At 45.6% G+C, this 20,597-nt stretch overlaps 1 protein-coding gene across 1 annotated transcript in view; it reads right to left on the bottom strand.

Moving 5' to 3' along the window:
* LOC144141428 (venom metalloproteinase BumaMPs1-like) overlaps positions 1-20,597 on the bottom strand; it is a 60,539-nt gene that overhangs the window by 11,258 nt on the left and 28,684 nt on the right. Inside the window, exons 6-9 of the mRNA XM_077672990.1 lie at positions 12,936-13,007; positions 12,744-12,871; positions 12,609-12,658; positions 9,142-9,250 (exon numbers count right to left, since the gene is read on the bottom strand). Of these exons, the coding sequence (XP_077529116.1) occupies positions 9,142-9,250; positions 12,609-12,658; positions 12,744-12,871; positions 12,936-13,007 (359 nt within the window). The remainder of the gene's footprint in view (positions 1-9,141; positions 9,251-12,608; positions 12,659-12,743; positions 12,872-12,935; positions 13,008-20,597) is intronic.

Genomic DNA, 20,597 nt, shown 5'->3' with positions numbered 1-20,597 from the left:
ATGCCGTGCCCATCCCAACCTCTGTTCATAACATACAATTTACATAAGCGTCGCCGCACTGACCGACATACAAACAGCCATGATTATCCCCAGTGTGATAACTGGCACACACGCAAACAAGGTTCATGTTTGTGTGGGTACCGTAATAAAAAAGGACCGCAAACGAACAGTTTAGGCAGCGCATGTGACAAGACGTCACTCGCTGATATTGTAGCCGACCAATCAGATTGTAGGTAGTGCAGAAGTCAAGCGGTAGTCGGTTCATTCATAACGACTGCCCCTCTTCAGGCCTTGTCCACCGTGGCCTCGCCTCATCATCAGCCCCGGAAACCGTTGGCACGCAACTCTGCAGGCAATGGGTGATAAGTGTGATAATAGCTCGAAAAATATCAGCTTTTGTAGATTCCCTCGCGTGCGCTACAGGCAACATTGGGCCGTATTCCCGACTGTACAAATTACCGGGGAATTCACTTTTTTTTGCGTAACACGACGTAAGCAATCAGTGACGTGATGCATCTATAGCTATGACGACATGCAGTGTAATTTGATGCTTCACTCATAAAGATCACAATCTGGGTGTCAAATATTGCGCAAAAAAGGTACAAGTATACTTGGCATGTATTATAAAAATTGCAACTGTAGCTGACGCCGGCAAGAGAAACACATTTCTCCAGGTTAAAATTGGCGTCAACACCACAAGATGATCGAGTAACATTGATCCAAAAGTGAGCGAAAGGCGGATGTCGAGCAAAAGAACATCACAGAAATTTTTCACCGCATCTATATATTTCTTTCAATCGCCTTTTGTAACATAGTTGGGCTCTCTGCTTCAATGCAAGCTTTGTAGCGTTATCACCTTCCCGGCCGCCAGCGCCGCCACGCTATCGTCTGCTGCTATGTTACAAGTTTATGGCGTGATCACAGAAAAAGACGGCCGTGACCATCGCTTGTATCACACATAAGATCTGCGAAACAGTACGCTTGAGAAGCGCGGAGCGCACCAATGTCGTCGATTGACTCATTCGTCAAGATCGACTTCAATCAGCGCTGTAATGACAAAAAGAGTCACTTTTCTTTATTTTTCCTCGAGTTCGGTCATGTCACCCAGCAGCTTACTGGGACGAGTGGGGACAAATGCCTTGCATTGGGCTCTCTTTGTCATGGAGAGGCTTGTACTGCCCTCTTATGCTGCGGTTATGACAAACCAATAATTTTTATTTTATTGCCAAACATAAAAGAAAAATACAGCACGTTATTTGTATGCTCCGGGATCGCTGTCTTAGAAACAGTCGAAACTATATTTGTTGGGGTAGAAAACATGCTTTAAACCGCGCGTCAGGCGAAACTGCGGCTGCTGCAAATTCACCGACATTTCGCGGCGCCGAAGGCCGGGGAAATTTTTGCCCCATTTCGTGAAAAATACCGCCGCCATTTTCAAGCTGTTACGTAACATTACGTCATTATTACGCAGCTGTAGTTGCCAATGTGTGAAGTGATCGTTCCCGCCAACTTTTTAAATCACTTCACGCCTTCTCAGTCAAACACAGAGAGAGTGTGCATTACAATCAGTATTGTGGTTGAATAGCAACGACCGGCTTACATTGTCATGTCGGGTGCATTTAGTCTAGTTTTTTATTGTCGGCCAAGAATTATGCGCTTTCAACAAAGAGCAATAAGGGAAACTTTAGAACTGGTGCTCGAAACGTCACGAAACGTGAAAATGACGAAAGCACACACAACCGCTTCGTCAACAGGAAGCACGTGACCAAAATTGAAAGACAATCAGGAAAAACGTTCTACAAATTCCCAGTTTCCCTAGGAATTTGTGCAGTCGGGAATAGGGCTCCTTATTAGTAAACGTGCGTCCTCTATGGTAAAAGTGGTCCGCTCACGGTGCCCTCTGTGTGGTGGAGGTTGCCTAAGATTGCCTGTGCTGTTATCCAAAGATCGCTTTCCGGTTGTTCTGCCCAGTTAGTACTTCTTTTTTCTCTCTTACTTCTACAATAATGGGTGGAAATGATCGTCTGTCTGGCGCTATCGGTGCAGTGCATATATCGGTCGGCCAAGCGAGGAGTAAGATTGTTTGCCACGTTCGCTGTTGACGCCATTGTCGGCGCCTTGTAAGAAGAAAAAAGGAAATTGACGAGGCGGCTTTGAATAAGCGGCACGAAAACGACGCCACAATTTTTATATATATATATGAGTCACGCTAACTGAAAAACAAAGACTTGGCGTTCATAATGGTGCTGCAGCGTTATAATGAAACAACAATTTTACAACGAGAAGATAACAACCTCCGATAGGTCTGCCCATGAGCGGTAAATAAAATCATATTTTAATGTGAAACTGCGCCGAGTTCCCAGCTTTCCTTTGCTCCCTCGAAAGCAGCTGTTACGTGACTTGGATTTTTGGGTTTACAGATTGATTGTGCGTTCTGCTTGAGCAGTGCGTGGGTTTTGTCGCAGTACGTCTGCTGATAAGAGAGAGTAGTAGCGACCGTGTCGCAATGCCTCCAGTTGGAACGTAGGTGGCACCCAGTCGCTGAGCTGCTTGTTGTATCCGAGTCTACTACGGTGAACTAGAAACCAATTCACAATTGTATCATTCATGGCGAGAGCAAAACCACTGCACAGGACGTGAGATATCACTCCGGCAGCATAACTTTCTCCTACCTCCTCGGCAGTATTTGTATGCCCACCACCGGTCTTTTTCGCGACGGTCCGTTGGATTTCTCGGGCAGCAGATCTTTGTTTATGTCTCCCAACATCGTCAGGAGCAAACGAGTTTAGGTGTCGCAGCCGCGTTCGGTGGCCAAACAAAGATTGCGGGAAATTGTAACGGTATGTGACAATCCCCAAATACGCCTCTTATGGTCAACGTTTTCAATGCGGTAGTCTTTCTTGGGCTACGTAAACGCAGATATTTTGGTCTGGCTGCATGCCTGTCTGTCGGTCTGTGACTCGATTCAGCCAGCCGGCCAAAGCGGAACGGCATCTGCATATTAGGTTTATATACCCACAGCCAATTCTAAATATTTAGGTCCTGTGAAAATGTTCATACTTGTCAATAATGTTGAACAAGGACAACACTTTACGCAAATATGAGCCAAAAAATCAATACATAACTGGTATTTTCAGTGCTTCTTTGTAAAAAAATCATGGATGCTCGCTTTATTTCTGCATCCATTGCAGAAAAAAAAAACTTTCCTCTGTTGCGAGCTATCTTCCGTGCTATTATAGCTTCTTCCCGCATTTCAAGAAATCAAACGCCAACAGTTACGAAAGGTTCCAATAGAATGGTTCCACGTTCCGCTGGAAACGCACGTGGAGAAGGGCAACGTGGTTCTACAAAACTTAAAGTAGGGCACCTCGATTAACGCCCGCGTCCGCCGTACGGCAGTTCTGGCATCGAAACACCCTGGCTGTAGCAGCGAAACGCGGTAAACTTAAATTGACTTTAGCAAAACTTCTAGCGTGTTTATCTTGGGAGGACCGCGACGGGAGAGGAACAGCATAATAGGTAAGCGGGAAAGCGAAGGTAGGCATTTAATCGGCAAATGTCACAAATGACTCGTCTTTCATCGACATTTGCAACGAAGAGAGCAGAACCGCGGTCATGTTTTATTATTATTCGAACATGGTTCGAAATAATCTTTTGCCCAACGCCAGGGACGTTACCAAGCAGTTTTGCGGCGCATTCCCCGCGGTTCTCAATGGGGACCTGCATTGCGTGGCTATCTGTGCGCTGTCTTTATTGTATTCAGTACGGCTGCTATGTAGCATCACCAATGCGCTTTCGAGGAAGCGCTGAAGTCTGAATTTAATTCGCGGCCTTATTCAATAAGTCCGTGACTAAGACTAGACTGCCAATATGACTGCCAATAAGCACGTTTGTTAGAGCAAGCGGGCTCTGGTCATCAGCTGTCAGCCAATATAAAGTCGCTCGAAACGGAAAATTTCAAAAGAGCATAAAATGGACAAAACCAATATTTATGTTATTTTAAGCTTTCCAGAAAGTTCTCCGGCCGGCTTCGACGCTAGCGAACTCGCCAGCAAGCGTGAACGCGAGCGCGTCATGACAGTCCGTGCAAGGTGCAGTCGTCAGGGAGCAAGTGTTCATATGCGCCACTCTTTTCTATGGTCCTCTCTGCGAATCAGCTTTACTGCTTCTTCGTCCAAAAAAGAACTCCCAATGCACACCGGACCACAAAACAGCGAAGAAACCTGCTTACGCTGCGAGAATCTCAGGTGTACGCGCCTTCTCTGGCGGTAATAGTTTTTGGATGCCCATAATTATTCATTTTAGCAGCATTTGCCTCGGGTGCACAAAAAATGATGTGATCTTCCTCTACACTTCCTGCAATTCATTGGACATGCTAGAGGAATTTAAAATCCTTTACCTCGTACATGAGCTTCGATGTCCCACCCATCATTTCTCAAAAGCAATTAAAGAGAAACCACTCATAAAAGACAGTGAACACCTGGGGCGGTATTCTCGTAACTGTCCCTTTTGAAAACGTCCCTTTTGCGTCCCTTTCATCGTGACGTACTTCCGGTTAATCAGTGGGCATTTGATTTAAATACCGTAACTGTTCTTGCAAACGCATTTTAAGGAACTGAAACCGTATCAGAGTATCTTTTATGTGTTTATTGTTCCGCGAGCGAACCAACAATAAGGCGAAGAAAAATTGTCTGCTCCAAATCGTCTGCTCCGAGTAGCCACGGCTCATAGCCCCGCCGTGCTTGCATGGCGTCACATCCGGGTGTTCTCTTTTAGCCAATCAGTGCTCGCCCAAAAGGGACACTTTTGAAAGGGACACAAAAGGGACAAAACACGGGAATACCACCCCTGGTCTTTTCACCTGTGGTGTGTGCTTGTGACAGTAAATGCAACGTCCTTGATCTCTCTGTGCACGTGTTATACATGACGTACCCTAAAAATTTTTCCTCAACCCATGTTAGCGAAATAGGCGTAAAAGGGTGAAATTGTGCAGTTTTAAGGTTAGTGTCCAAATGTTTTTAGGGGCGAAGCTCCTAAAGCCGTGGGTCTGTCCATCCCTTGTGTATCGTGGTACGTGACCGCCTAGTTCGATGACTCACTCGCAGGTGGCGCTACATGACCGCCTAGTTCGATGACTCACTCGCAGGTGGCGCTACGTGACCGCCTAGTTCGATGACTCACTCGCATTTGGCGCTGGTGTGAGTGACGTCATGATGACGTCAATCGCACGTCACTGACACTATAAAAGGCAAGCGCTGTTGTGACGCGCTTCCTCTTTCGCAACGAGTCCCCGGATGGAGGAGGTGGTTGTTGACAAGGCTGCGGAGCGGAGGGCGCGCAGGGCGGCGGCAGCGCGCGCTCGCCGACAGGATCCCGCCGTGCGCGAAAGAGAGGCCGAAGCATCTCGTCTAGAAAGTCGCGCTTAAACCGCGCGTCGGCAGCTTCGGGCTGCGCTCGCTTGATGCATTTTGCAGCCGCCTCGCGAGCTCTCACTGCATCGGGGTTTGCCTGCCGATACGAGCGCTTGCTTGCAGCCTCACGAACCCTACAACAACAACAAACGAACAAGAACAAAATAAAAGTTGATTTGTACAATGTACGCACACAGTCTTACGTCTTTCTTAATGATATAATGGGCGAACTTTCACGGGAGAGTTACGGTTACCGATGATCTCCCCCTCTCGAGGTTCGCCCCACTTATCATCATTCATTCCGTGGATATGGCGTGATTTTTTTTATTATCGGGTTTTTATGCAGGTAAACTTGAGTGAAGCATCAGAAAAATATAAAAAATAATAACAATAGCAGCATTTGCCAAATAAATCGAATATTGTTTCAGCTCTCCACAGTTGCAAGTTTTTTTTTGCGTGTAGTATAGTTGTGTTTTTACGAGGTTTCGTGGTTGAGCTCCGGTAAACTGTTTTGCAACATTAGACAGGTAATCTCAACTTGTAAGCAAAAAGGGGGAGGACTAACTTGCACCTTAGCCTACCAGGTGGAAGGAATTTAAAGGTGTTGTGCCACCAAATTTTAACTCTGTAAAAAGCCTGCTGTAGGCTTCCCCTGCATGCAACGACCCTCAACACGAAGTGCTGGGTACAGCAAGCGCTTAATATATATTTTAATTCGCTTCTGAAAATTACCTAAATGCTCTTCTGAAAATCAGGACCCATCGCTAGCGCCACTAACCATGACGTCAGTGAATTGCCAGCACAGCAAAGTTTGTGACATCATACAACGTTAGCGACTCGAGCGACGTCAACGTGAACTCCAGTTACCACAGTTTGGTCGCTTGGTCGTATCGACACACTATGCCGATACGAAGGCGACGACAACGCGACGCCGACGAGTCGCCAAAACATCAGCCAACTGCCGAATTGCCAGACCGCGTTGTCACACTACGCCGACAGCGACACAAACACGTCGGCCGATGGAAAGTCGCCGTAGTGTGACTGACTCGCCGACCGAAGACGCCAACAGAACCGGCCTCCTGACTGGTCGCACGACGCGTCGTCAATCGACCGAGAAGCGAAAACTGGGCCCCGACAACATTCGTGCCGCAATGAACGCGGCTCTATTTTGTTAGTTTCTGGAGGGTAATAAACTCAGTAAGTTCCATGAAGCCCATACAACTCAACACTAGCGCTAATGCGATCCGTATTTTGTCGTTCGACGCTTCGGCCGTGCTCTTCGGCGACGCCGCTACCCCGGAATCCGCTACCCCGGAGAAAATATAAGGTCAGTTTCGTGCAGAAGAACAGTTACGTAGGGTAATTTGGGTAATAAGAGATCAGTATCGGCAAAGGTTTTTAACGTAAAACGTAAAACCAAAGTATGGCAAGCACTATCCCTTCAGTGCAAAATCGCAGCCGCAGCCAGGCACACTTATTTTTGCGAGCGCTTTCGCAGAAGAGCAGAGTTGATGGCGATAAGCTGTCGCGGGGGCTTCGCGGAACCTTGCTGCGCAAACGCTATTTAAGAAATTTGAGTTTACAAGCCAGGAATTCTGTAAACTAGCTTCTAAACACCGACGTACGACTGCAAGGATCAGCCTCCATCTAGTACAGCGGCTATATCGCGGCGTGCGTGAAACCGTCTGTTCGTTGGCTCAGTGGTCTCGCGCGTTCCGCCCGCCCGGTCAACGTTGCGGGTTCGATTCGCGGCGGGGGCAACTTTTTTTTAGCGTTTTTTTTAGCATTTTCATGGTTTGCATATCCATGGTTTTCATTTGTCTGCATCCGAGGATGCAGACAAAGAATCCGCGTCGGAGCTGTCGCGGCTTGACGTGACGAGTCGGCGTGTTTACTTCCGTGGTGAAGCACGTATGTGCGGAAGCAGACGCCACAGTAAAGTCGCAACGTACCGCAGCGCTGCCGTGGCACAGCCCCCTCGCAACACTGTGACGTCACTGCTTGAATCAGCGCCCAGAAACCGAAACCGAATCCTGTTCACATGAATCGTGCGATAATAAATTTTTTACTCAGAATATGTGCATGTGAGAGCATGTATCATGGTTTCTAACAAATTATAAAACGTTTGCAACAAAGAATGCACAAGCAACAAATTTGGTGGCACAACACCTTTAAGGTAATATAAAAAAGTTGGGGAATATGTAAAATTAAGCAAAGGTGAGGGTGCCATTTCCTGAAAAAAAATTGCATCACAGAAAGCTTTCTGGTCGATTGGTTTTATTCTAACCGTTTTCTTCTGCCGGTGCTTATCAAATAAATTTTCCTCTGGAAGGGTATCAATTTGGATTTTGAACCAATCACACTAAGGAAGTCGTGGATATACGGCGGAACTGAGAAGGAGGTGAGATAGGGCGATTTGGCATGTATACGCCTTTAGAAATATTGCCCCAAAGTTTTGCATTATAATCATCATCACCTTCAACATCTTCAGCCCTACCCTCCTTGGCGTCGTTCCCGCAAGCTGAACGCGTCTCCCAAGAATTTCGGGGCCACTCCTATCGTTAGCTTTCCGTGTCCATTCGTTGCCACCAAAATTCATTGATTCTCATTCCGCGGAATGGACGGTTCACGTGTTGCAATCCGTATGCGTGCCGTGTCCTTCCTATACACGGGTAAAACTTAGGAAAGGGAACAAAATTTGCCGCTGTGCGCCGTCAACGCAGACGGATGTTACTCCGCGTGGCCCAAGTAGTGCGTTACTGGGAATATTTTGAATATGGCACCAGCTGTTTCCAAAATTTTTTTGACTTCAAACGCTTATAAACTACTGCAGCGACGACACACAAACTCGTGAAAAAAGGCAGATGATATCACATATTCCTGTCGATCTTCTTTCAGAACGCGTGCGCCCGTTGACGTCCTGGTCAGTTGCTAAGGCGGAGTGACCCCCTACATGAGCTGTCGCCGTTCTTAACTTGTTCCCTTGTACAATACCGTTTCATTGCTAAATTTAGATTACAATGACTTCCACAAAATGTTGCCCCCAATTCACACTGCCACTTTTCGTTAGCCAAGTTTCATCTCTATTTCAGTGTACAGCATTTTTCCTTGTAAGACTTTTCGGAATTCGATTGCTGGCCAATCATTTTTTTAAAAGGTGATAAGAAAGGCCAAGTTCTTGCCCCACATGCCATTACCGCAAGTACACATTTGTTTTAAGCCGATCTTCATTGGCAAGAGTAGCTTACTGGTCAAGATAGCAAACTTCTTACTATATCTATTCATAATTGTTACGCCACAATTTTTTTTTGTTTAAGTTGAATTGTTAAGATAACATGAATGACGTGCTCCTGTGGGATTAAAGTATTTACTTTTTTCATATTTAGTTGCCTACCTGCAAGCAATGTTTCTTCGCATTTTTCTTAATCCCAATTTACAATTATTTGTTCCTATGTGATTCCTAGAAGTAAACATTTGACATACATTGGGATTTCTGATTTCTGTGAATTTTTTAAAAACATATGTTGCGAATTCTCACTAATCTAACTAAATAGGACAATGCGATCTGCAAACGTTTAGTAGTCATGTATACCACGCGTATTCATCATGGTTGTTCTCGACGTTTATTTTGTGGTTTCACTGTTTGGAAAGACTGCTCATCACTGTCGAATATCCACTGTTTTGCGCCAAGATATCTGGTGACTAATTCTAGAATAGTAAGGCAGCTTACGTGTGAGCAATTTCGTGTGTGAACGTATGCATTCCGTTGAAAAACCCTGGCTTATCTTCTCCTAGCGCTACAAAGAACTCCGAGCAGACCCCGGAAACGTAGCCGATTCCTGAAAAATAGCAAGGAATATGTGACAACGTAGTTGCAAAACGCCATTCTTTCTTAATATTTCACAGTAAAATTGTGTTTTTTATAGCATACACATCACAACATAAAGGTGTCAATTCAACGACTGAGTTACTGCTGTATCATTGACAAATTTGATTAAAACCTCTGTCCTGTGTACACCTGTAAATTTTGTAGGAATGCTTGCAACCAAAAAAGGCACTGTTCGGTGGATACTTGTGTTCAATGAAACAAATCTATGTGAGCCATTTACAACACAGATGAAGCGAGAAATGCTAAGTGATCTTTCTGGGGCCAAACTATCCAAAAACGGGTTTCGTTTCGAAGCGACACGATAGCGCCAAGAAACGCATGCGTTCTTGGGCTGGGTCGTCGCTGGAAATTTTTGAGAAGTAGCAAGACTGGCGCTGCAGAGGAGCACTGTACGAAAGGCGCAAAGCGACAAGCAAATCAATAGGGGGCAGTACGCGTCGCTTTGCGCACTGGCTACAGTGCCAGTGCCAGTGTTCCTGAACCCCTCAAAGCGACGAACCAGCTCAAGAACGCATGCATTTGCATGAAGCTACCGCGTCGCTTATAAACGACATCCCTTGTTTGGAGAATTCGGGCCACGGTGATACGAAGCAAATGACCTGAAAATATTCATACTCGTCCTGGCATCGTTGGATAAAGCAGAGGCAACACTACGAAGGTGGGAGCGCACGCGGGCTAGTGTTCAAGAGGACGTTTCCCTCCTTTGTGTGTGGTTTTCGGAGGCAGAAGATGCGTCGGGGAAAATGTCGACGTGAGGCAGCCGCTGATATGCCTATGCAGCCACTGCGTGCCTTATTTTGCTGTCACATGTAGGCACGCCACGTTTAATTTTCGGCGGCAGGTCTGGCGCCATCTCAGTGCAACGCGCCGCAGCCAGCAACATTCATCTGTTTATACAGACGCTGCGCAACACTGTCTGCTGCTATACGGCTAAATTAGCCATTTGGAGCTTTAACGTGAAAAACGTTCCCTTAATTCTATTGGCACCTGAGCATGCAGTTCTTATTTATGTATAATGTTTTGTGTATTGATATATGCGTAATAAAAACTATCTATAGGTCATTTTGAACATTGCGACGTTTCTGTTGTGCTGCGGCTTGGGTTGACACATCTAATATCTACATGTAGCGATAGTGAGTTCAGTTTGTTGCTTCCCTAACAACAATGTTTGCGAAATATTTTGCTTCTGAAGTACGCCGAAGTATGTACCTATAGAAGAACAGAACAAAAGGGTCACCATGCCTATATCAGAAAACGAAGCACCGAAGGCGCTGAATCTACACAAGAAAGTACGTTATCCTTTCATGTGCTTTTCCGGGAGGAGGCCACAACATGCGATTTATTTGATGTTAAAACCCGAAGCTGGGAGAATAGTTTCTACGCTGACTACTAAATGGGTAATGCAACATCTCAGTCTAGATATGCTGCTCTGTTTTGAGGAATCGGTACACAAGAAATAGGTTGCCAGAAAATATTTTTGAAATGTTTTCTTGTGTAGAGCCTTCGACATTTGTGTTCTTAAACGAGCCCCTCCAACCACCGCTAGATGGTAGAGCGTAAAGCATCCGAGACAATGTTGCTGCCTGGAACATGTAGCCTATTTTTTTGTTTTTTTCTAGAGCTCTCCAATATCTATTCATCGTTGATGTGCTTATGCGACGTCATGCATGAAAAATAGCCGCTTTTGAGTCGCGATTTCTGTTTGAGGAATACAATCTGTGGATAGCTAGTACAAAATATTTCCTAGGTTACCTTATCACTCACTAAAACCACTGCCTGCGAAACCAAGTTAGTCACAAAATTTCGTGCGGTGTTGGATAGGACTACTGTTTGGCAGGCCTATCAGACACGAAAACGAATAGATTATTCAGCCCAATGGGGGTGATTAACGTGCCGTGAACGGAACCCATGGCACGTATTTTAGAGCGCAGCTCTAGACGTCCGCTCCTGTAGTTTCGCATCGTCTCTCGCCATCATGCCTGGCAGTAGCGGAGAGAACGTGCAGGACACCGAAGATAGAACGATTACGAAAGCGGAGGAGGAGAGTGGCAAGTGTGTGAGGAGAAAAGCGCAATGCCTAGAGAGCCCCGAGAGATGTGCTATACGGCGGTGGCCCTCTATTACACAACTACACCACAGCGCGCACCATCGTGCGTTCTGTGATGACGCGATGTCTTCCTGAGAGGAATGAGGTTCTTCGTCTGCGACTGCAGCTGAACAAGATTCTTGAGCAGAGGCTCAGCGCCAGCGGCACGAAAGCCTCGCGGTCTGCGCCGCCGAAGCAAAAGCTAGCGACCGTCTTCAAGAAGACTGCAGGTCGCGCCTCTGACGCAGAGGCTGAGCGTCATTGCCCATACGTATATTTTTGTCTATAATGATTCGGCACAATATTTTGCGAAGTACAAACACCTGAACAGCTGCACTCAAATTTAGAATTAGGTTGCACCGCAATCTTCAGCCAATTTTTTTACGCGAATCTTTAGTGTTCCCATTGACAGCGACTGTAATGCGAAAGGGCACTGCAGGAAAGCCACGTTTCTCTGACGATGATGATGAAGGACGGTGGTGGAAGTGAAAGAAAAATGGCTTCAGTGCCGGTTTTGTTCTCTGTATCGCAAGAAGCAACGTAAAGCCGGATAAATGCACACGTAAAGTGAAAATAAGTTTTAGAAATAACAAACCCTATCACCGAAGAAGGGAATCGCTGTGTTTAAAATCCTCTTGTAGAAACGAATCTTGTATTTGTTAAGAAGTACCCGTAGGGCTTCTTCAACTAAATAATTCATAATGACCAAACGAAGTGGCCTAGTATGCGAATTAGGCAAATGACAACTCCCAGCATATATTTTGACCAAGGAAATGTGCGTGCGCGGGGAAACACGCAAGGCATGCAAGGTTGCGCGATGTTCGCATTGTCCCAGCGCCGATGCCCTTTCTTCATTCAAACTGAATGCTCGCCAACGTCATCGGCCAAATTTCAGCACTAAGCCAATTCGATTAGTTATTCAGCAGCATTGTAGCGAAGACGCCTACGGTGACTTCTTTGAGTGCGGAGAACAACCGTTGCACCTTTATTGTTTCCCGCTATGTGTAATCGTGCACCACGTTAATTTAGGTGGGTCGGCAAAGTGTTACTCCAGTGCATATTCAAATGAGCCCTCCCTTTGGCGTGTAAGGTTGTAACCATATTTGAAGCATGATTGCCTTTTGGAATACAGCATAGTGTGATATTATAACTCGCAAGCCAAGTAAAGTGGTGTCTGTTATTGAAAAATTACTCTAAATTTCATCTAACCAAAAATACTTACCTAACCCATCGTTAGTTGGTATACCATTGTGTATAGTGAATACGTCCCGCCTAGAAAAAGATTCAGTTTGAAAACACTCTGCAACTATTCAAAACATTTCTGTGCATTTAGTATGTATAAATAAACAACAATTACCCTGACATAAGGAATACCACGTCCGGACTACCATAGGAAATCTTGTTTTTCAAGGCGTACGTCCTGAAACTTCGTATCGTTAACTCGTCGTAGAGGTCTTTATCTATCACAACAGCGTAGGGCTCTTCCTGATGAGAAGAAAACGACAGTGTTAAAATAAAGCTAACAGGAACATCATAATTATTTATTTACCTTGCTCTTCTCAATTCCAATGAGAATCAGCGTTATATGAGGGTCTTGTGTGACTGCAAACCTCAAGTTAGCCTGCATAAAAACGCAGCAGTATGCAAAACGAAGAAAATAACAAAGGAATTTTAGTTACACTCATAAAATAGCAAAAAACGACTTCATGGTAAAAAAGTTATTATTGCCGCTGTCGTTCTGCTGTTCAGCCTAATTTCCATTGCAGACCGTGCCCATACGGAATTGCATAGGATGTGGGTGTCCAGGCTCGATATAAGTGATTGCTCTGTTTTATTAACTTGGTTGAATTTCTGTAAAGATATACAGTGTAATCATGATAAACAAGAATCACTTAAACGGAATTGCCGCATAAACGGAGCAGTAGCCTGTAGGTTAGTTGGTTTTGTATTCAGATCATGTATTAAAAAACTCTCGGCAATCGGAAGTAGGTAAGATTTCTGCGTCGCCGTGTAAACGAAACCTGAAATGTAACTTCATCTGAAACCCATTGGTACGACAATAAGATTTTTGGAGGTTGGTTGGAGCCATAACAAGAATTGCACGTACCCACTCTGGGGGATTGGCCAAGTCTGATTGTGGTTTCACTGTTGAAGAAGCTTATTAATTAGTTTCAAACTAAGGAAAAATGGGGTACAGTGATGCTAAGAATTTGGGAACAAAAAAAATCAATACTGCTTGAACAGCAGGTATTTCAATAAACGATTAAAAATTGGTTGATGCAATTAATTAACAAGGCAAGCGACCTGAATCGGTAATAAAACACTGAAGAGCGCGACAAACATCCCCGTTGAACCAACCTAGTCCGACTGCCCCAAATGACCATAAATTAGGCACCGACAAGGCGAGGCCCATGCGCCGGAGGGGAACCTCCAGGTAATAATTTCGGAGGCAGGAGAACCGCCGGCAATACAACAGTAAGTGTTCAATTGTTTCCTCCTTTTGACAGAAGCCGCACAGGGCCGATGGCGCTATGTGTGTGCGGTGTAGATAAAAATTCCAATTAGGTGTTCGGCAGCTTAAGCAAGTCAGTGTGACCTCGCAAAGTCAAGACTTCGCAAAGTCACACTTCCAAGAGTACCGGAGATGCTCAATGTCAGGTCAGCCAGCCATACTGTCTGTCCAGCGAACTGTACTTTCGAAACATAGTTGCATCAACGTAGGCTATCGGAGGCAAAATATCAACCAGAGGACCATTCAGTGCTACTTACTCCTGCCAGGTAATCAGCTGTTTCGTTAAGTTCAACACATATGTGCCCTGGGACCCATATCAGACAAATTTCCATGACATGTGCCGGTAAAAGCATCGACAGCGATCGGCGAACTGGAGTAACGGTTGGAGAAGATAAAGCGGAGCAGACGGAAACAGAATCTGTGACAATGATAACCTGGGAATGCTTTTCGCTGAGCGTTTGAACCGCGAGCGCGATTTCCAAAAGGCATGCCAAATATATTGAGGTGAAATTTGGAAGACGAAGAGGATTACAGTTCCAGCTGTTGTTTTTTTTTTCTTCTTCCACGTTTTTCTTCAGCCTCGTTGGCCTCGTAAGCCTCGTCTAGTTTTTGGTCCGCCGTTTCAGCACAACGACTGCAACATCTCAGTTCTTGTTCCAGTCGTTCGGTATCGATTAAAAGACGCCGAGGTTACAGGGCTCAGCTTCTGCCGTCGATCGTTCGTGCAATCACGCTGCTATTCGCGAATAAATATCGCGTTTCCGTCTTCTAAATTCGGTGGCTCCTCAGAACTCGCGAAGTAAAGGCCTCTAGCCTCCGTGAAGATTCAGTTGCAAGTCCTCAAACAAAAATAATTGATGCTTTTGTAGTGCACAGCGAATCATTGTTGCGAAATCAACTTTGTGAATGCTGTGCCTAAACCTATTGTAGGTTTCTTGCTTTCTAAAAAAACCACAAGCCTCATTCTTAGCGCTTAGTGTTTCATGAAATGACATTAAGAGTGTGCACACACATAAGTTTGCACATTTACACATCTATCTCAGTAAACGGAACTCCTGTTAAACGGAACTAATTTTGTTCGGCCCCTTTAAGTTCCGTTTATTGAGAGTATACTGTAATTTTTAAGACGAAAACTCTATATCTGTATGTTAAGGTGGAGACGCTGTGGGGGTAAAAATTGGCGAAGGTTGCAGTATTGGTGCAAGGCTAGAGAAAGAACAGGGCCGGCGGCCCCTCTCCCTTCGTCGAGGACCAAACTGTCACACCTCATGTTTTTTTTTCAGAACTTGCCGTTGAAAGTTCTCCACGACTGGCAGAGTCGGATCGTTTAGTCCGCAGGCTGTCACATCTCTCCCAAAGTGGAACGCGTTAGCAGGCGCTAGAACGCGGGGCAGAGTCCAAATCCAAGGCACGTGCTACAAACCCAAACGAAATGCTGTGCGTACGGAGTGCGATCACAGCTCAATGGGGTAAACGCCGGTTGCATAACGCGAGGGGCCAGCTTTCGCTCCAACCACGGGAAGAGGTTTTTCGTTCCCATTGACTGCGCATGTTGTTGTTCCCCGACACTGCTTACCTTTTACTCCCGGTTTTTTGCGGCGGCCCAGTGCGTCGGTTGCTGGGTTCACTGGATAGTGTTACCGGAATCGATTTCCGGGACCTGCCTAACCACACTTTTTTTTTCTTGAAGCGCACACTCCCAACACCTACTCGTGGGCTCCTTGTCTCCTCCCCGCTTTCCCAAACACTTCGAGTGTATTAGGAGTGAGGAGTGACTCCTAAACCTAAAGAGAAACCCTTTTCATAGAGTTAATACTACTGACTCTAGAGGAAAACCGTGCTTCACCCGGGCGCAGACATTATGCCACCCTCACTGCGTTGCTCGCTGTCTTTTTGCCTACTAGAGTTGGCGGCAGTAGTGGGTTTTCGCCTAGCAACATACGCATTCCATCATGGCAGCCACCGTTGCTGTGTGTGCGCCGTGACAACTTTGCTGTGCAGAAACGTTGTGTAATGTTTTTCCTGTGGTACGTAGCGCACTTTTGTGCCTTGCTGCCGCGTTAGATGCAGTTTTGCATTCTTCGCAACTGAGAAGGGTAGCGCGTAGATTAGCGGGTACTTCGTACGCTCAGAGAGGTAGCTTTTGCGGGTGCGTCAGGGAAGCTTGGTCGTCGCTTCGGAGTTGAGCGGACGTGTTTTTACGTGCTCCTGTGCTTCGGAGGGGCTTCATTTCGGCGGCCCGTTGCAACCGCGGCCTTTTGGATGTCGCCCGGTTTTCGCTCTGCCGGTGTGGGCGGTCGAGTGCCAGCTCCCGCCCCCCCCCCCCCCCCCCCTTCCCCAGTACCCGTCTGTCGGCCGCACTCGTATCCAGCGAACTCCAAAGTGGTCGGGACCGCCGCAGACTTCGCTCTTCATCGCACCAAGCTCTCCTCCGAGCTTCACCGTTCCCTTCGAGGCTTCTCGTCTCCCGGACCCAGCATTACGCCAGCCAACAGTGTTCGTGGTGTGTTGTGTGCGACGGAATCGACCACAGGGGAACTACTCTTCTCTAGTCTTTCCTCACTCTTCTTTACTTTTCTCTCTCCTATCCTATTTCCCCTACTATTCCCGCTTCTTTACTGTGTTAAATGCAGGTGAGCTCCCATGAGAGCTTAATAATATCCCCAGTTCATTTATTTTCCTTCTTCCTTTAAAAAGAAATCAGTGCCCCCTGATTGCTTTTTTCCCCTGATTTTTTTCCTGGTGCCTTCCCCCGTATTCGAGCATGCGCTGTTTGTGTATATATCATTTTGTGTGTGGTAAAAGAGTTCAGGTGATATGCAGCGCTAGTCCTGTGTAGTCTTTTCTTGGTTGTCCCGTTTGTACAGCGCTAATTTAACCTGTTGCACACGCCTGCTCTCCCCCCCCCCTTCCTGTATGCGTCAGCTAATTGCTTTCGCAATCTATTGAGGTGCTCTTTACAACTACTTGCTTTTCTAGCGAATGGAATTGTTCAAACTGGACAAAGCTTACAAGAAATGCTTGTAAATGAAAATCGTATTTGTCACTGCACTTTATGCTAAACAAACACGCTTTCTGTGCCTGTGCCTGTCTACGAGGCCTCTGCAGCACGTGTGTCAACTTTTTTCTCCAGTTGAAATGCTTTTAGGTAGTGGCCGTTGCATTAGCTTAGATTCAATAACCCTGAAATACCAAATCCTAATATTACTATGTTATGTGCATCATGAAATTCACTCATGGGATTGTGGAACTATAGCTTTCAGTACTTCCAAACACAAAGAAAATAGTGCAAGTGTTCATTAGTCGCTGCAGGGCTCTTTACCTTTTAAAATTTCATGCCCCCCTCCCAGAATAAAGAAAGAGAAAAATTGTGTGAGGAACAAACTATTTCCAGCAGAGCTATGGCAGGTTTAAAGCCAATAAACAGGCAGGGCTAAAAGCCAAAAAACCTTTTTGAAAAAAAAAACAAAATCATTATTAAAATAACTTAAGCACTGGAGAAGAGGAGAAGAACGAAATAAACACATACAAGCAGAGGCAGCATAAATGAGCAAAAAATGAGCAAAGCAAATGCAATTCTACGAGGCAGTTAGTCACGAAAGCTTGGCATGAAGGAACAGACACTTCAGGAGAATTTTTCAAAAATTAGAAATTATGTACCCTATGTACATCATGTACATAGAAAATCAGATATATTTCAGTGGTTTTAGCAAGATGGAGCTGAAGTAGCCAAATGAGTTCTTGCCTTGAAGCAGCAGATTGAAGTGAATAAGAGAGAAAAACAGTCACAGGTGCTGAAGGGGTGTTACCTGCATGCAGCATCCTTCGTTTGCCCATTTTGTCGTTTTGCCTGCATGTTTTATGTCTCTCTTTTTTTCGCCCATGGTGCTATGTTTGTACTGGCCGTTTCCACTCCATGTTTTTTTCTCCCGAATTTTTTTATCCTTTAATTTATGCCAGTCCTTTCCTTTGCTTTCAAGTTTCCTGTTCCCATTTTCACATAGCTAGCTGGGCAGTTCTTTTTCTTTCCTTGGTTAACCTCCCTAGCTTTCTCCTACAGATTCTTCCTTTTTTATAGTCGCACGTAGGTCATCTTAGCCTTGCCCTTACTATCACAAACTTCCCTAGAGGTCTGGTGGTATTACTGGTGGTGAAATAAAATTTGTTGGAGGAGAATTGCTTGTACATATAACCCTCTTGCTTTTTCTGTGTTTATTTTTTGCTTGTTCTGGCAGCTAAAGAGTAATGTACGTATGAAAAGTAACTTGTGCGCTAGATTTTATTGCGCTCAGCTTGCACAAATAACTTCTCACACCTCAAACAAAACCGGTAGAAGGATGAGAAGGTAAGGCTGGCAATGTCATTTTTTTTTCGTTGCCGGGATTGCGACACGGTATATGTTCTATGGTGTGAAGCATACGATACACGGGCTGATGGCATTGTGATGGGCCATTATTTTTTGTCGAAATAACAATGCTGCTGACCACAATCTGAATGAGCGTTAGCCAGAACGTTCATAATCAGCTACAGCATTACTGGAACCCAGCTTCGGTAATGCAACTTCGTCATCATCCTTGTTGCTTTGACAACGCTGGAATGGAAGCGTTGAAATTCCACAAGGTCTAGTGTGACACCTTTGCGGCCACCGGTTTAATGTTAGCATAAATGAGAATGCTGTGCTACACATATCGAATTCCTTCCTTCTATCGCGTATCGCATTCGCATATCGCATTCCTTCCTTTTATCTGGTGTATACAGCTGAAGAACGTCTCCAAGTGCCACTGGCTGAACCGATACGTGCAGATGTAACTGTTGCAAATAATAAAATTGAGAGTTCAATTTATTGCCAGCTTTCTTAATGACTGTCATATGCAATACACATTAAGTGTCTGAATACTCTTTATTAGCGATTGATAGTATTAAGCTAGGCAGTCTTATTCACCAGCTATAGTGATGTTTGGCAGCTGTTTCAAAATTAACCACTATGATTGAACTAATGAGGGGCAATAGCAATTTAAAACTACACTCAAATTAATTTACTTTTCAAGGTAGACGTATATCCTTCGTCAACTTCGCCTTGCACAAAATACATGACGGTCCCATCGCGACCCAAGAAAGCGCATATGTGTGTTACCTCAACCTGCTTCCTAGGCGGTTTCTTTTGACAGACCGATTTCCGGCCGAACCCACAGGTATTTCAGGCAAAACCGCCTGCAGGCGGGGTGGTCCTGATAATTGGGCGTGAAGAGAAGTGGCCGTTTCCGTTCATTTACGAAGGGACCCAGGGAAGGACAGAATAATTTTTCTTAACGCCCCACCACACGGGTGCCCATCTCACATGAATGAAGTTTATTCCTTCCCTTCCTCCTCTGCGCAGGTATATACATGGGGCATATGCGAGTAGAGGTGCAAGTAGACGTAATAAAACAACGTCGCTGATCCACCGAGTTTAGGAAATGGGTCATGCAAAGCATCAAATATATTCTCGAAATTTTCAGATTGCGTGTTTCAGCGATCGAAGGAGCATGCACCAATCGCACATACGCACACCGGAGATTTCTGCACCTACTTTCGGGATTACCTTTCTCGGCTTCGCCTTGTCCTGCTCTAGAAAACCACCTTATTGTGCAAATAAAGTTACCATTATTATTATTAGTTGGCGGTTGTTTTATCTCTCTCTCAGGTAAAACACCGTTCAGTGAAAGTATAACAGCACTCGTAAACAAGAACATAGTTATACGCTAGGCATGGTACAATATTTCGTACATTTGGTTGTTTTTAGATGCGAACGCATCTCATTCACTCGCCTTGTCCCTGCATCCATCCGGCGTTGTCGGCGTCCACCCCTCCCCTATTCTCCTCGCCGCGCCAGCTGCGCTCTCCGCCGCTTACCCCCTCTCCTCTCCGATAGCGAACACTCTCTCGCGAGGGGCATTGGATTGGATTCGATTGGATTGGCTTGGATTGGATTGGATTGGATTGGCTTGGCTTGGCTTGGCTTGGCTTGGCTTGGCTTGGCTTGGATTGGATTGGATTGTATTTGGATTGGATTGGATTAAAGTTGATTGTGTTGGATTGTGTTGCGTCATAGCCGCGGCAGACGTACTGGCGCCGGCGCGTCCCCTCACCGTTATGCGCGGTATAAAACGCGGTGCCTGCGTCGCTCCGCTCAATCTTTCCAGCGCCGTTCCTCCGCTGTCCAACTCTGCAACGTGAACCCCCTATGCGGCGCATCTACACAGGGGTTCCCGCGAGGAGAGGTGGGAGTTTTTAAGTTACGAATCATATACGGTCAAAAGGAGCCGATCTGCACAGCAACATCTCGCGTAACATGATATGACCGGCTGACGGCGAGTTCAAATCGGCAGCAACCACTACGGACATGTAGAGGTGTCCTTGAAGATAGGCGGCAGCGGCTTTATTCCGTATCGTCGGCAGTCTTCGCAAGCTTGTCTTCGCAAGCAAGGAAGTGACACAGCAGACACTAAGGCGTGTTAGAGTGAACCTTTGTAAATTACCCCCCCATTAGTGACGCTCCTCACAAAATTCCGAAACTGAATTTGGCGCTCAGACCGACGTCCTCTTTTTGCTTAATATTTCATTTACTTTTGTTCGTCAAGCATGAATGCTTCGAGAAAACTAATAAAAACTATACAAAATCGTGAAAAACCCAGTTATTGGCATAAAAGTTGCATAATT

This window comes from Haemaphysalis longicornis, unplaced genomic scaffold (genome assembly GCF_048455015.1).
Source record: "Haemaphysalis longicornis isolate Haplotype H1 unplaced genomic scaffold, Haemaphysalis longicornis Haplotype H1 scaffold_6, whole genome shotgun sequence".
Classification (NCBI taxonomy): Eukaryota; Metazoa; Arthropoda; class Arachnida; order Ixodida; family Ixodidae; genus Haemaphysalis; species Haemaphysalis longicornis.
The sequence above is the reverse complement of the archived record's forward strand: the minus strand, read 5'-3'. Positions and strand labels throughout refer to the sequence as shown.